At 42.8% G+C, this 13581-nt stretch overlaps 1 protein-coding gene and 1 long non-coding RNA gene across 2 annotated transcripts in view; one reads left to right on the top strand and one right to left on the bottom strand.

The window, feature by feature from the left end:
* MERTK (MER proto-oncogene, tyrosine kinase) overlaps positions 1–613 on the bottom strand; it is a 106556-nt gene extending 105943 nt beyond the window's left edge. The window contains exon 1 of the mRNA XM_035001051.1: positions 395–613. Within this exon, the coding sequence (XP_034856942.1) occupies positions 395–455 (61 nt within the window). The 5' untranslated portion in view covers positions 456–613. The remainder of the gene's footprint in view (positions 1–394) is intronic.
* On the top strand, positions 61–12878 carry LOC118007851. Its single transcript, XR_004678503.1, has 3 exons — positions 61–156; positions 10592–10678; positions 12500–12878. It is a non-coding gene; the product is annotated as an uncharacterized LOC118007851 (long non-coding RNA).
* Positions 12879–13581: the final 703 nt, after the last annotated feature.

Genomic DNA, 13581 nt, shown 5'->3' with positions numbered 1-13581 from the left:
CCCAGAACTACTGCCAGAGCCGGGGTCCAACCACGCAACGATGTCTAGAGGGAGGTTTTCAGCGCATTCCGGACCAGACCTGCGACCAACATTCCTCTGGAGCGAAAACTTCGGAACCTGCAGCGGGCCGGGCGGAGCTCGATTTCCTCCTCTGAGGTAAGGGGGAGCCCTCGGTGCCCACTCCTACCCGACTCCATCGGGACTCGCATCCACGACCCATACTGGGTGCTCTGTCAGTGGGCTGGTGGGGGCCCCTGCGCTCCACTTGCTGGCATGCCTGGGGCGTGCGGAGGTGTTTGCAAACTTGCCCAGCAGCCGGGCGCGCCCCCTCCCGCGAACTCCGAGGCGCGAGCCCCCGGCCCCCAGCGCCTGGCCCTGGGCCCCGCGCCCTCACCTCCGCTCCAGAACGCTGGGAGGAAGAACCACAGCAGTAGCCGCAGCAGGGCCCGCCCCATCCCGGGGCCGCGCGTCTGGAAATTTTCTCCCGATCGACGGACAGACGGACGTCCCAAACCTGGCCAGTCCTGGGTCAAGCGCGCTAGCAAAGCTGCCTAGTGCCTGCGGCCGGGCAGCTAGCGCCGAAGTGCCGGGCCGACCCGGGGGCAGGAGGCGCCTAGGGCCGAAAGGGGCGGGTCGGGGGCCGAGTCCGAGCGGACCCGAGCCAGTTGGGGTGGGGAGGGGGCGGGAAGGAGGGCGGAGAGGCGCGCAGCCAAGGGGAAGGAACCCGGGCTGGACAGCAGGGGCGGGGAGGGGCGGGCCATGGGCCGAGCTTGGGCGGCCCGGGATGGGGGCGGGGGGGTGGAGGGAAAGGGAGGGGACTGAAAAAGAGGGGAGGGGCGGGCGGAGGTGAGGAGGAGAAAGAGCCGTGGCCTCTGGGCGGGCCCGGAGTCCAACACGTGTAGGTGGGAGAAAGAGAGAGGGAGAGAGAGAGAGAAAGAAATATGTTGGTGGGGAGCGGAGGGCTCCCGAGGCCTCAGCCAGACCCAAGAGGAGGGTCCAGCACCTTGCGGCCGCGGCGATCCCGCAGTCCAGACGTGCAAGACACAGAAAACCCTGGCGGCAACGTTCCCAGAGGCGAAGGCCACTGTGGCACCGCTTCCCACTGAGCGCCCCCTGGGTACCTGGCCAAAGGTGTGAGACCCGGCCCTGGCGTCGAGGAGCGCACTGCCTCCGGGATGAACCCTTTACTGCGCCCCCGTGAGGAGTCAAAGAGAGATGAGGCTCAGGGAGGGAGGTGAACATCAAGGAAAAAGTGCACAGCAGGAGTGGAAAAGCAGCTGGAAGCTATAAAGTGTGGAGGGGCCAAGAGGGCAGCAGCAGAGAACGCTCATTATAAAAGAAATCAAGCCACTTTTACTAATAATTGCAACAGGAGCTTACACTTATATGTTTTCTTAAAGGAATCATTTTTAGGATTATTTTATCTTTAAAGATTTATTTATTTATTTGAGAGAGGGGGAGGGGCAGCAGGAGAGGGAAGAGAGAATCTTAAGCAGACTGCGTGCTGAGCCCCCCAGCCTGATGGCTCGATCCCATGGCCCTGAGATCACGATCTGAGCTGAAACCAAGAATGGGAGGCTTAACTGACTGTGCCACCCTGGTGCCCCAAGATTATTTTAATGTGATTCTTTTTTGACAACATGAGCCAGATCATTGTCATTTCTCTGCTCAAAACTCTACAGTGTTTCCTTTTTTTTATTTAAAGATTTTTTTTTTTATTCATTTGACACAGAGAGACACAGCGAGAGAGGGAACACAAGCAGGGGGAGTGGGAGAGGGAGAAGCAGGCTTCCCGCGGAGCAGGGAGCCCAATGCGGGGCTTGATTCCAGGACCCTGGGATCACTACCGAAGGCAGATGCTCAAGGACTGAGCTACCTAGGCGCCCCAGTGTTTCCGTTCTTGCTGCATAAAGGCCAAAGGCCTACAAAGTCCTAGGGGACCTGGGCCCCTATCCTCTCTGATCTCATCTCCTTGCTCCATTTCCATTTATGCTGGTTTCCTGTCAGTCATTGAACCTTAGGCTGGCTGGCCTCTTTGGGTAGATTTGGTTATAAAGAGACAACCAACCCAAATGGATTTAGACAGGTTATTATTTATACTGACAGCAAAAGCAAAATCAGCATGGTGTCGGCTCCTTGTGTCCCCAGCCCCAGAGGAGGGCACCAGATCAGAGGGGCCAGATGTACACACTTGAGCAGTGGGGTGCTCTGCTGCTGAGCAGCCAACTCTCATCTATTGCCAAGCATTTTTAAGGACTTAGACTGGAGCCTGCAGTTGTTCCTACAGGGGAGGGGGAGGCATGGAGCAAAGGAGATGGAAAGTCCTGTGCTCAACTAGACTATGGAGAAGGAAGAAAAACGGGCTTGCTGCAATCGCCCGCAAGATAGGGATGGGAAACTGCTCACCAGGCTTACCTTCTCTTGTTCTGGGAGGAATCATACAGCAATCTGTCAAGACTTGGGTAAGACTACAATCAAGCCCTGCCTACATGCCTATGTGGAGATGTGCAAGGTCACCAGGGCATCTCAGCAGGGTCGTTCTAGAATTTTCTTGCTGTGGCTCATATATACTAGACACTCTGCCACCGCAGGGTATTACACCAACTGTTTGCTCAGAATGCTCTTCCTCCAGACTCACACCCTCTTGGTTAACTCTACTCCTTCAAGTTTGCTCAAACCTCTCTTTCTTGATGAGGCCTACCTTGCATAAAACAGTTCAGTTCCAATGATCTATTTCTATGTGACATATCACCCCAAACATAGTGGAGATAAAACAACAACCATATATTAGAGTCATGGGTTCTGTGGGTCAGAGATTTGGACAGAATGCAGGGGAGACAGTTTATCTTTGCTCTCCCATCTCTGCTGGGATCTTAGCCTCAAATGGCTGGGGACTAGAATCATCTAGAACAGGGGTCAGCAAACTACAGCCTGCCAACCTATCACCTGTTTTTGCAAATAAGGGTTATTGGAATAGAGCCATTTGTGGTGCTTTTGTGCTATGACAGCAGAGTTGAGTAGCTGTAACAGAGATCATATGACCTTGTGATCTGGCCCTTTAAGAAAAACTTGGCCAACCTCTGATCTAAAGGCTTGTGCTGGGATTTGCACTGGGATGACCTGAAGACTAGGGCTGCAGACCAGAGCACTTAATGAGGCTTCTCTATGGTGGCCGCAGTGCAGTTGGAAGTCTTCCATGGTGGTTTGGGCCTCCAAGAGCAGGCATTCATTCTGGTGAACAAGGTAGAAGTTGTAGGGCCTTTTAAGACCTATAGCCTCAGAGGTCACCTAGCTCTACTTCACCAGACTCTCTTGGTGTAAGCAGTTACAACCCCACTCTCACAGGGACAAGCCATAGACCCCCACCTTCACCTCTCGATGATGGAAGTGTCAAAGAATTTGCAGCTATCTTTTATTACTTCCACAAATAGGAAAACATAGCTAAAATGTGGGATATCAGCTCTACTGTATTAATTTCACACATACCATGCATCTAAATGACATTGGAATTTATCTTTTTTATATATTTGGGTTTTTTAATTTAAATTCAATTAATTAACATAGAGTATATTATTAGTTTCAGAGGTGGAGTTCAGTGATTCATCAGTATTATATAACACCCAGTGCTCATTACATCACATGCCCTCCTTAATGTCCATCACCCAGTTACCCCATCCCCCACCTAGCTCCCCTCCAGCAACCCTCAGTTTGTTTCCTATGTTTAAGAGTCTTTTATGGGGGTGCCTGAGTGGCTCAGTCAGTTAAACATCTTCCTTTGGCTCAGGTCATGATCCCAGTGTCCTGGGATCGAGCCCCACCTTGGGCTCCCTGCTCAGCAGGGAGCCTGCTTCTCCCTCTCCCTCTGCCTGCCACTCCCCCTGCTTGTGCTCTCTCTCTCTCTCTCTGTCAAATAAATAAATAAAATCTTTAAAAAAAAATAGAGTCTCTTTTGGTTTGTCTCCCTCCCTTATTTCATCTTGTTATATTTTTCCCTCTCTTCCCCTATGTTTTGTTTCTTAAATTCCACATATGAGTGAGATCATATAATTGTCTTTCCCTGAATGACTTATTTCACTTAGCATGATACCCTCTAGTTCCATCCATGTCATTGCAAATGGCAAGATTTCATTTTTTTTTTTAAAGATTTTATTTATTTGACAGAGAGACACAGCGAGAGAGGGAACACAAGCAGGGGGAGTGAGAGAGGGAGAAGAAGGCTTCCCACTGAGCAGGGAGCCCGACGTGGGGCTCGACCCCAGGACCCTGGGATCATGACCTGAGCCGAAGGCAGACGCTTAATGACTGAGCCACCCAGGCGCCCAAGATTTCATTTCTTTTGATGGCTGAGTAGTATTCCATTGTATATATACCACATCTTATTTATCCATTCATCTGTCCATGGACATTTGGGCTCTTTCCATAGTTTGGCTATTGTGGACATTGCTGCTATAAACATTGGGGTGCAGTTGTCCCTTTAAATCAATATGTTTGTATCCTTTGGATAAATACCTAGTAGTGCAATTGCTGGGTCATAGGGTAGCTCTATGTTCAGCTTTTTGAGGAACCTCCATACTGTTTTCCAGAGTGGCTGCACCAGCTTGCATTCCCACCAACAGTGTAAGAAGGTTCCCCTTTCTCCGTATCCTCACCAACATCTGTTGTTTCCTGACTTGTTGATTTTAGCCATTCTGACTGGTGTGAGGTGGTATCTCATTGTGGTTTTGATTTGTATTTCCCTGATGCCGAGTGATGTTGAGCATTTTTTCATGTGTCTGTCGGCCATTTGGATGTCTTCTTTGCAGAAATGTCTGTTCATGCCTTCTGCCCATTTCTTGATTGGATTATTTGTTCTTTGGGTGTTGAGTTTGACAAATTCTTTATAGATTTTGGATACTAGCTCTTTATCTTATAAGATGTTGGCAAATATCTTCTCCCATTCTGTAGGTTGTCTGTTGGTTTTGTCGACTGTTTCCTTTGCTGTGCTGTGGACTTCTTGATGAAGTCCAAATAGTTCATTTTTGCCCTTGCTTCCCTTGCCTTTGGAGATGTTTCTAGGAAGAAGTTGCTGCGGCCGACGTCACAGAGGTTGCTGCCTGTGTTCTCATCTAGGATTTTGATGGATTCCTGACTCACAGTTAGGTCTTTCATCCACTTTGAGTCTATTTTTGTGTATGATGTAAGAAAATGGTAACCAGTTTCATTCTTTTGCATGTGGCTATCCAATTTTCCCAACACCATTTGTTGAAGAGACTGCCTTTTTTTCCATTGGATATTTTCTTGCTTTGTCGAAGATTAGTTGACCATAGATTTGAGGGTCCATTTCTGGGTTCTCTGTTCTGTTCCATTGATCTACGTGTCTGTTTTTGTGCCAGTACCATACTGTCTTGATGATGACAGCTTTGTAATAGAGCTTGAAGTCTGGAATTGTGATGCCACCAGCTTTGGTTTTCTTTTTCGACATTCCTTTGGCTATTCAGGGTCTTTTCTGGTTCCATACAAATTTTAGGATTATTTGTTCCAGCTCTGTGAAAAAAGTTGATAGTATTTTGATAGGGATTGCTTTGAATGTGTAGATTGCTCTAGGTAGCATCGACATTTAACAATATTTGTTCTTGGATTCTATGAGCATGGAACGTTTTTCCATTTCTTTGTGTCTTCCTCAATTTGTTTCATGAGTATTCTATGGCTTTTCTGGGTACAGAGCCTTTGCCTCTTTATTTAGGTTTATTCCTAGGTATCTTGTGGGTTTTGGTGCAATTGTAAATGGGATTGATTCCTTAATTTCTCTTACCTCTGTCTCATTGTTAGTGTATAGAAATGCAACTAATTTCTTTGCATTGGTTTTATATCCTGCCACATTGCTGAATTCCTGTATGAGTTTTAGCAATTATGGGGTGGAGTCTTACGGGTTTTCCACATAAAGTATCATGTCATCTGTGAAGAGTGAGAGTTTGACTTCTTCTTTGCCAATTTGAATGTCTTTTATTTCTTTCTTTTGTCCAGTTGCTGAGGCTAGGACTTCTAGTACTATGTAGGCCACCTAATATAGTATTTACACACCTGGTGTGGCCTTAGGATACTCTGAATGAGGGTGTGCTGAGAAATGGCTTCATCCCTCTTTCAGTGCCAGAGAGCCATTCATTCATTCACCATTCCACAGACATTGACTGAGCATGTGCTCAATTCCAAGTATAATATCAACACCTGGGACATATGCACAGCACCTCCTTCAGGAAGCCTGTCCCATGGACCCTCATGCTAGTCATAGCTTGGACTCACTCACTCAGCAGCCATTCACAGTCTTTCAGTCATGGCACCCTGGATTTCCTTAGCAAAACCATGGCTCCCACACTCACATTCCCTCCTGTCTCTGAGCCCTGAGGTGGGGTTCTCCTTCTTGCCTTAAGACCATTCCCTGTCCCTCCTCTCTAAAGTCTGTGGCTTTGATCGTTATGTTACCAGCCCTGCTTGCTGCAGTTATCTACAGACCCCTGGGGCTCTCTCTCTCATTCTTTGAAGATTTCAGTACTTGCACCACAGTCACTCCTTCACAGTATCCTTATAGTAATTCTTGGTGGTTTCAATACCATATAATGACTTTCCAACACTACATATTCTAAGCTCCTTGACTTCTTGTCCTCCATTCAGTGTGCTGAGCAACATGTTTTATATGTAAGTGCTAAGTTCTTGAAATTTGCTGGGGAACTGGATGGTGCCAATAAAAGAGTCAACTCAGAATGCCCCATATCTTTTTTTTTTTTAGAGAGAGTGAGAGCACAAGTGCCCAGGAGTAGTGGGGGGAGGGGCAGAGGGAGAGAGACAATCTCAAGTAGACTCCATGCTGAGCACGGCACACAATGTGGGGCTTGATCTCATGACCATGAGATCATGACTTGAGTTGAAAGCAAGAGTTGGATGCTTAACTGACTAAGCCACCCAGGCGACCCAATGCCCCATATCTTAAGGAAAGCACCAGCATCAGGGCACCTCGGTGGCTCAGTCGATTAAGCATCTGCCTTTGGCTCAGGTCATGATCCCGGGGTCCTGGGATTGAGTCTCGCATCAGGCTCCCTGCTCAGTGGAGAGCCTGCTTCTCTCTCCCTCTGCTGCTCCCCCTGCTTGTGCTCTCTCTGTCAAATAAATAAATAAAATCTTTTAAAAAAAGAAAGAAAGAAAGAAAGAAAGAAAGAAAGAAAAGAAAGCACAGCATCTTGTAGTTTCTTGGGCAACAAAGATGTTGCATGGAAGGGTCTCCATTCAGTGAGCTGGACAACATACCGGGAGTACAATGCATAGATCTTGAGGGACTATGTTATAGGGAAGGTAATCCACTAGGAATCTAACACAAGTGTGCCATTGCACTTGTATAACTGCTAAGTGGCAGTTACACAGAAATCCACTGCTAAAGAAGACTCACCAAATCCAAATCCTACAGTTTGTTACAAAAAGAGAATATGGATGGAAACAACAATAAAATAAGAAAATGCATCATAGTTAAAGGTTATTTCATGGTAAGGGGGCCAGAGTGGTCAGGTACAGGATCCTTTGTCCTCCCTTCTGTAAGGCATGTGGCCAGATGCACTTTCTCTTTTGGATCAGGAACCACCTGGAACACCTTGGAAACAGGGAGCCCCAAATAGAGGCTCAGCTGGGAATTCTTATATTTTTGCTGGTTATCTAGACATATTTCCAAGGCATAACCAACTTCAACAGCAGAGCCCTTTGGGTGTCTCGCTGAGACCGGGTGCAAATCATCTGTCTCACTGTTTTCAATAAACAAGGCTGACAAGCTGGTACAAATCTCCTTGAACCTCTACAAACCCATGATTACAAAGCAACATTATTAATCAGTATGCTTCATGCCCTGACCAGGAATCAGTGCCATGCAGGAACTTTAGCAAAATAGGTCAAGCTAATTCCAGGCCCTCATGGTACAATAGCTTTTGTAGTCGTTGCAAAATGAAATGGTACAAGTAAAAGTTTAATTCAGCACAGTGATTATTATAGTGAAATAAAGGCATTTCCTTTCATGGTTTTGGGAACTCTTTTGCGAGAAAATCCATTCACTAGACCGAAAAACTTACTGAAAGTAAAATTGTCTAGCTCAGAAAAGGGATAGTACTATTTAAAGATGCCCCTCAGTGTATTGAACAATTGTATAAAACAATTGTTGGGCTTTCATAGTTTGTTGGGGAAGTGATGTTGTGCATGTCAAAGGATCCATTGGGTGTCCTGGAAAGAGTGGAAGTACAAGTATTCACATGTTCCAATTTGTTATAAAAATGAGATGTGTATGTTTTCACCATGGTGAGAAAAAGTGGAAGTACTTTTGTCTGGCATTTGTAATTTGTTATGGGGCCGAGAGAATTCTGGAATGACACTTCATTCAGCCAGCAGGCTGAATTACATAGTAGAAAGCCAAGTGCCCAGTTCTTGAATTTTTTGGGGTATGATAATGGGGCATTTAAGATACCTCATTCTATGTGCTGAACAACAGATTGGAAATTGTCGTGTATCTGCACATGTTTGCATGGCTGTGGTGGGGGTGGGGAGGGCAAATTCAGATTGTGTGTTTAAAAGGCTCAAATCACAGTCAGCAACATACAGGAAGTACAAGTATTGGAGTCAACAACAGTCAACAACATATGGGAAGTACAAGTATTGGAGCATATAAGTGACTGTATTTGGAGGGGTAAATGACAAACTGGAAGGACCAGTGTCCAACTTGCAGCTTTTGGAAACCTGAGATGGTGTTGATAAGATATTCCTTCACCATGCTGAACAACATCTGGGATGTGCAAATATCTAGACGTTAGGATTCACCGAGGCACTGAGATGGTACTTAGCAGAGTCTCAGATCAGCATAAAACATTCTGGATGTACAAATGTCCAACACTTGAAGACTTGGGGACATTGAGATGGTGGATGTAGGGGATTATTCAGCATGCTACAGAACATAGCAGAAGCACAGAAATTTAGATTTTGTAGTTTAATGGGAAACTGAACTGATGCTTGTAAGCAACTCCATTTAGCTTCTTGAACAAAAATACTAGCCGAAGTATTTTGCCTTTGTAGTTGTAGGGGAATTGAGATAGTTCATGTAAAAGACTCCATTTTGCTTGCCAAAACCATTCTTTAAATAAGAAGTTTCTAAGTCTTATAGTTTGTTGGCAGAATGGGGACAGTAGGATATGAGATTGCATTTGCTGAACCACATACTGAAATTACAGGGGTCTTGTTTTGGTGGTTTCTCAGGAGAGGCTGCTGTCTGGTGATCTGACAGGTAGCAGACAATAGAAAATCTGGTTGATAATAGTTTTTGATTGTCTGTTTGGAAACTTGTATTTCTGTCATCTCCTTGCATTCTCTGTGCTCTTTGATGTGTTTGCTTGCCACTAAGAGTGCAAAGATTGTGTGTATGTGCACGCGTGTGTGTGCTGGAGCTGCTGGACTGGTGTTTTTAAATTTAATATTTCCTTTTGACCCTTGGTTGATGTTGTAAAACCTAAGCTTGTAGTTCTTTTTGTATGGGTGAACATTTTAAAAGGGAGTACAAAAGGGGCACCTCGGTGGTTCAGTCAGTTAAACGTCCGACTCTTGGTTTTGGCTCAGGTCATGACCTCATGGTCGTGGAATCAAACCCTATGTTGGGCTCCATGCTCAGTGTGAAGTCTGTTTGAGGTTCTCTCTCCCTCTCCCTCTGCCCCTGCTGATCCTTCTCTCTTTCTCTCTCTCTGAAATAAGTAAATGAATCTTTAAAAGGTAGTAGAAGAGAGAAAAAAGATTTCCTCACAAAAGATAATCATCTTTTACAAAGGCTTGTTTGTCAATAACCCTTTCTGTATCTCTTTCTTTCAATTTGAGGGGAAAGCTCCATGTGCAACAATAAAGGGTTATTAAATCTTAAAAGCTATGCCCCTTACTTCAGCCACAATCTGCCCAGACAAGCTTTACAGCTAAGGACATGTAACAAAATAGTTAGAGTTAATCCAGCTATTAACTCCTCTTTAGGGTCCCCTCTTGCCTGAGAACCTTGCCAGGTCTTCTGGAAGGAACATCAAAAGAACCACAGTCGAGGACTCTAGCATAGATACAGAATAGACTGACATTGACAACATAAACTGCTGTCAACCTGTACTAAAGGACTGGGGTAGGATTTGCAGAGTCTTTAGTCTAGAAGCAGACAAATGCTACAAAACCTACTTTAGATTTAATTATGGGTAATATTCTACTTTTAGTGAGCATATCGAAAATCTTTTTCCTTCATCTCTAACCATCAATTTTACTGCCATACTTGTTCAAACTGGAATGAGACGTCCTTTAAATAGTATCTTGTACTAACTGACCCCTTGGAATTTAGAATAAGCAATCCCATAGAGTATAACGTAGGTCATAAGCTAACAATGAAAACATATAATAAAGATTATGTTATGATTAATGATATATCTTGGTTAGTCTTATCTACAAAACTGCTCAGAATAATGGTAACATTGGTTAAATATTATACAAAGTGTGTTTACCCAGTTCTCTTCTTTCATAACTATACTTTTTCCCCATAGCTTCAATAAGAATCTGTCTTCTTTTTTACCAGGTTATAATTGGATAAATCAATTTGCAACCATGATCATGATGAAGATGTCATTTAAGTATGATAAGAGCTTTATCAAAGAACAAGGTGGTATGTTTCTTTTTTTTTTTTTTTTTGAGTTTTGAGACTTCTTTATATATTCTGGTTAAAAACTGTCTGTCAATAATGTGACTTACAAAATTATTTTCCAATCTATGGCTTGGCTTTTCTTTATCTTAACAATGTCTTCAGCAGAGCAAAAAGTGTTAATTTTGATGAGGTTTAGTTCACTATTTTTTTTCTTTTTTGGATTGTGCTTTTGGTGTCTTATCTAAGAACTTTTTTAAAAAAAACCACAGCTTTATATTTCAAAACACAGATATATTTCACATAGCATAACATTCTCCCTTTTAAACTACATAATTCAGCAGTTCTTAGTATATTTACAGACTTGTGCAACCATCACTGTTTTAGAGCATTTCATCACTCCAAAAAGAAACCCCATACCTATTAGCAGTCATTTTCTGCATCCCCATCCCCACCCTCTGTCCCAACCTCCAGCCCCTGGCAACCACTAATTTACTTCTGTCTCTGTAGCTCTGCCTATTCCAGGCCTTTTGTATAAATGGAATTATACAATATGTGGCCATTAGTGACTGAATTCTTTTATTAAGCATCATATTTTCAAGATTCATTCATGTTGTAGCATGTATCAATACTTCATTCCCTTTTGTAGCTGAATAATATTCCATTGCATGCATATGCCACATTTTGTTTGTCCAGTCATCAGCTGATGGCCATTTGGGTTACTTCCACTTCCTGGCTATTAGGAATAATGCTGTTACGGACATTCATGTAGAAGTGTTTGTGTGAGCATATGTTTTCAGTTCTCTTGGGTATATACCTGGGAGGAGAATTGCTGGGTCATATGGTAACTCCAAGTTTACATTTTTTGAAGATCTGTCAAACTGTCTTACCAAGTGGCTGCACCATTTTGCATTCCCATCAGTAATGTAGGAGGGTTCCAATATTTCCACATTCTCTTCAACATTTGTTATTGTACAATTTTGGGTTACAGCCATCCTACTGGGTGTGAAGTGGTAACTCACTGTGGTTTTGATTTGCATTTCCTTGATGACTAATGATACTGATCATCTTTTCATGTCCATTTTTTGGGTCCATTTGTTTATCTTCTTTGGAGAAATGTCTATTCAAATCCTTTGCCCATTTTTAAATTGGGTTGTCTTTTTATGTTGAGTTATAAGAGTTCTTTCCATATTCTAGATAATAAATGCTGATGTATGACTTGCAAACATTTCCTCCCATTCTGTGGCTTGTCTTTATACTTTCTTGATAGTATCCTTTGATACACAAAATCATAAAAATTTTTATGAAGTCAAACTTATTAATTTTTTTTCATTCCTTGAGCTTTTGGTGCCATACCTAAGAAATCATTGTCTAATCCAAGGTCACAAAAATATACACCTATGTTGTGTTCTTCTGAGTGTCTTATAGTTTTACTCTTACATTTAAGTTTTTGATCCATTTTGAAAAACTAGTATAAGGTACAAATCAAGTTTCTCTCTCTCTCTCTTTTTTTTTGCATATGGATATCTAATTCTTCTGGCACTAATTGGCAAAAAGACTATCTTTCCTCCATCGAATTGTTTTGCAACCTCGTAAAAAAAAAAAAAAAATCAATTAGCTCCACTCCTTAAATGAAGACTGCACATATTGTCTTCCTTCCAAAGAGTACAATATGGAAAGGGGGAACAGTAATTTTAAAGTATATAAAATAATAAATTACAAATAGTACTTTGGCCAGGGGGCCACAGTTAAAATCAACACGAAGTAATGTGGTTGGTGTACATATGATGGGATGATATGGCACTTTATCTCTATAATCTTCCTTCCCCCAATCCATATCCCCAGTCTAATCAGAAGAAATACATCAGACAAATTCCAGTTGAAGAATATTATACAAGATACCTGACCAGCATTCCTCAGAACTGTCAAGGTTGTTATAAACAAGAGGAGGCTAAGGAAACACAGCGACTTAAATGTAATGTTGTATCCTGAATGGGATTCTGGAACAGAAAAAGGACTTTAGGTAATAACTAATGAAATCTGAATAAAGCATGGTTTTAAATTAATAATGTATTGATATTGGTTCATTAATTTTCATAAATGTACCCACCTTACATTTAATAAGTGTAAAATATTAATCATAGAGGAAACTGAGTGTGGAATCTATGGGAACTCTCTGAACTATCTTTGTAATTTTTCTGATAAACTGTTCGAAAAAATAAAATTGATTTAAAAATATCAATTGCCTCTATTTGTGTGTATCTGTTTCTCAACTCTACCTGTCCCATGGATCTGTGTATCTAAATTTTCCCGTATAACCCACTCTTTTTTTCAGCTTTATTGAGAGGCATAGTTGACAACTACAATTGTAATATATTTAAAGTGTATGACATGATGATTTGATATATACATTGTGAGAGGATTCTCTCCACCAAGTTAATTAACACATCTATCACCTCACTGATTTCCTTTTTTTTTTTTTTAAGTGTTCTCTCCACTACTGTCCTTTTGACCAATGTAAGTCATATGGGCAAGGCCATCGTCAAAGTAGAAAGGGACTACGAAGTTACATGGCAAAGCTTATGGATATAGGGCGGCCATTAATTAGGGCCCTTAATGCAGTCAGTCTACCATGGATCTGAAGCCATTCTGACTCCTAACACTTTTTGTAGAAGATCTGTTTTATCTCTTCAAAAATGTATCTGAAATTCAGAGATAAGAGTTGGTGTACATCTTTTCTCATTCACCGTTGGGCACTTGGTGGGTACTTTCAATAAGTAAATCATGTCTTATAGTTCTGGACAATTTTGCTGGTTTTATTGATTCTGTGCCCTCTCTTTTTTCTATTCTCTCTTTTTGGAACTCCTGTTTGAATTTTGATTTCTTGGACCATTCTTCTTATTTTCTTATATTTTCTTACCTATTTT

The sequence above is a fragment of the Mirounga leonina genome, unplaced genomic scaffold (assembly GCF_011800145.1).
Source record: "Mirounga leonina isolate KUSES-001 unplaced genomic scaffold, KU_Mleo_1.0 Mir_125, whole genome shotgun sequence".
In the NCBI taxonomy this organism is placed as follows: domain Eukaryota; kingdom Metazoa; phylum Chordata; class Mammalia; order Carnivora; family Phocidae; genus Mirounga; species Mirounga leonina.
This window is presented reverse-complemented; position numbering and strand designations above follow the sequence as displayed.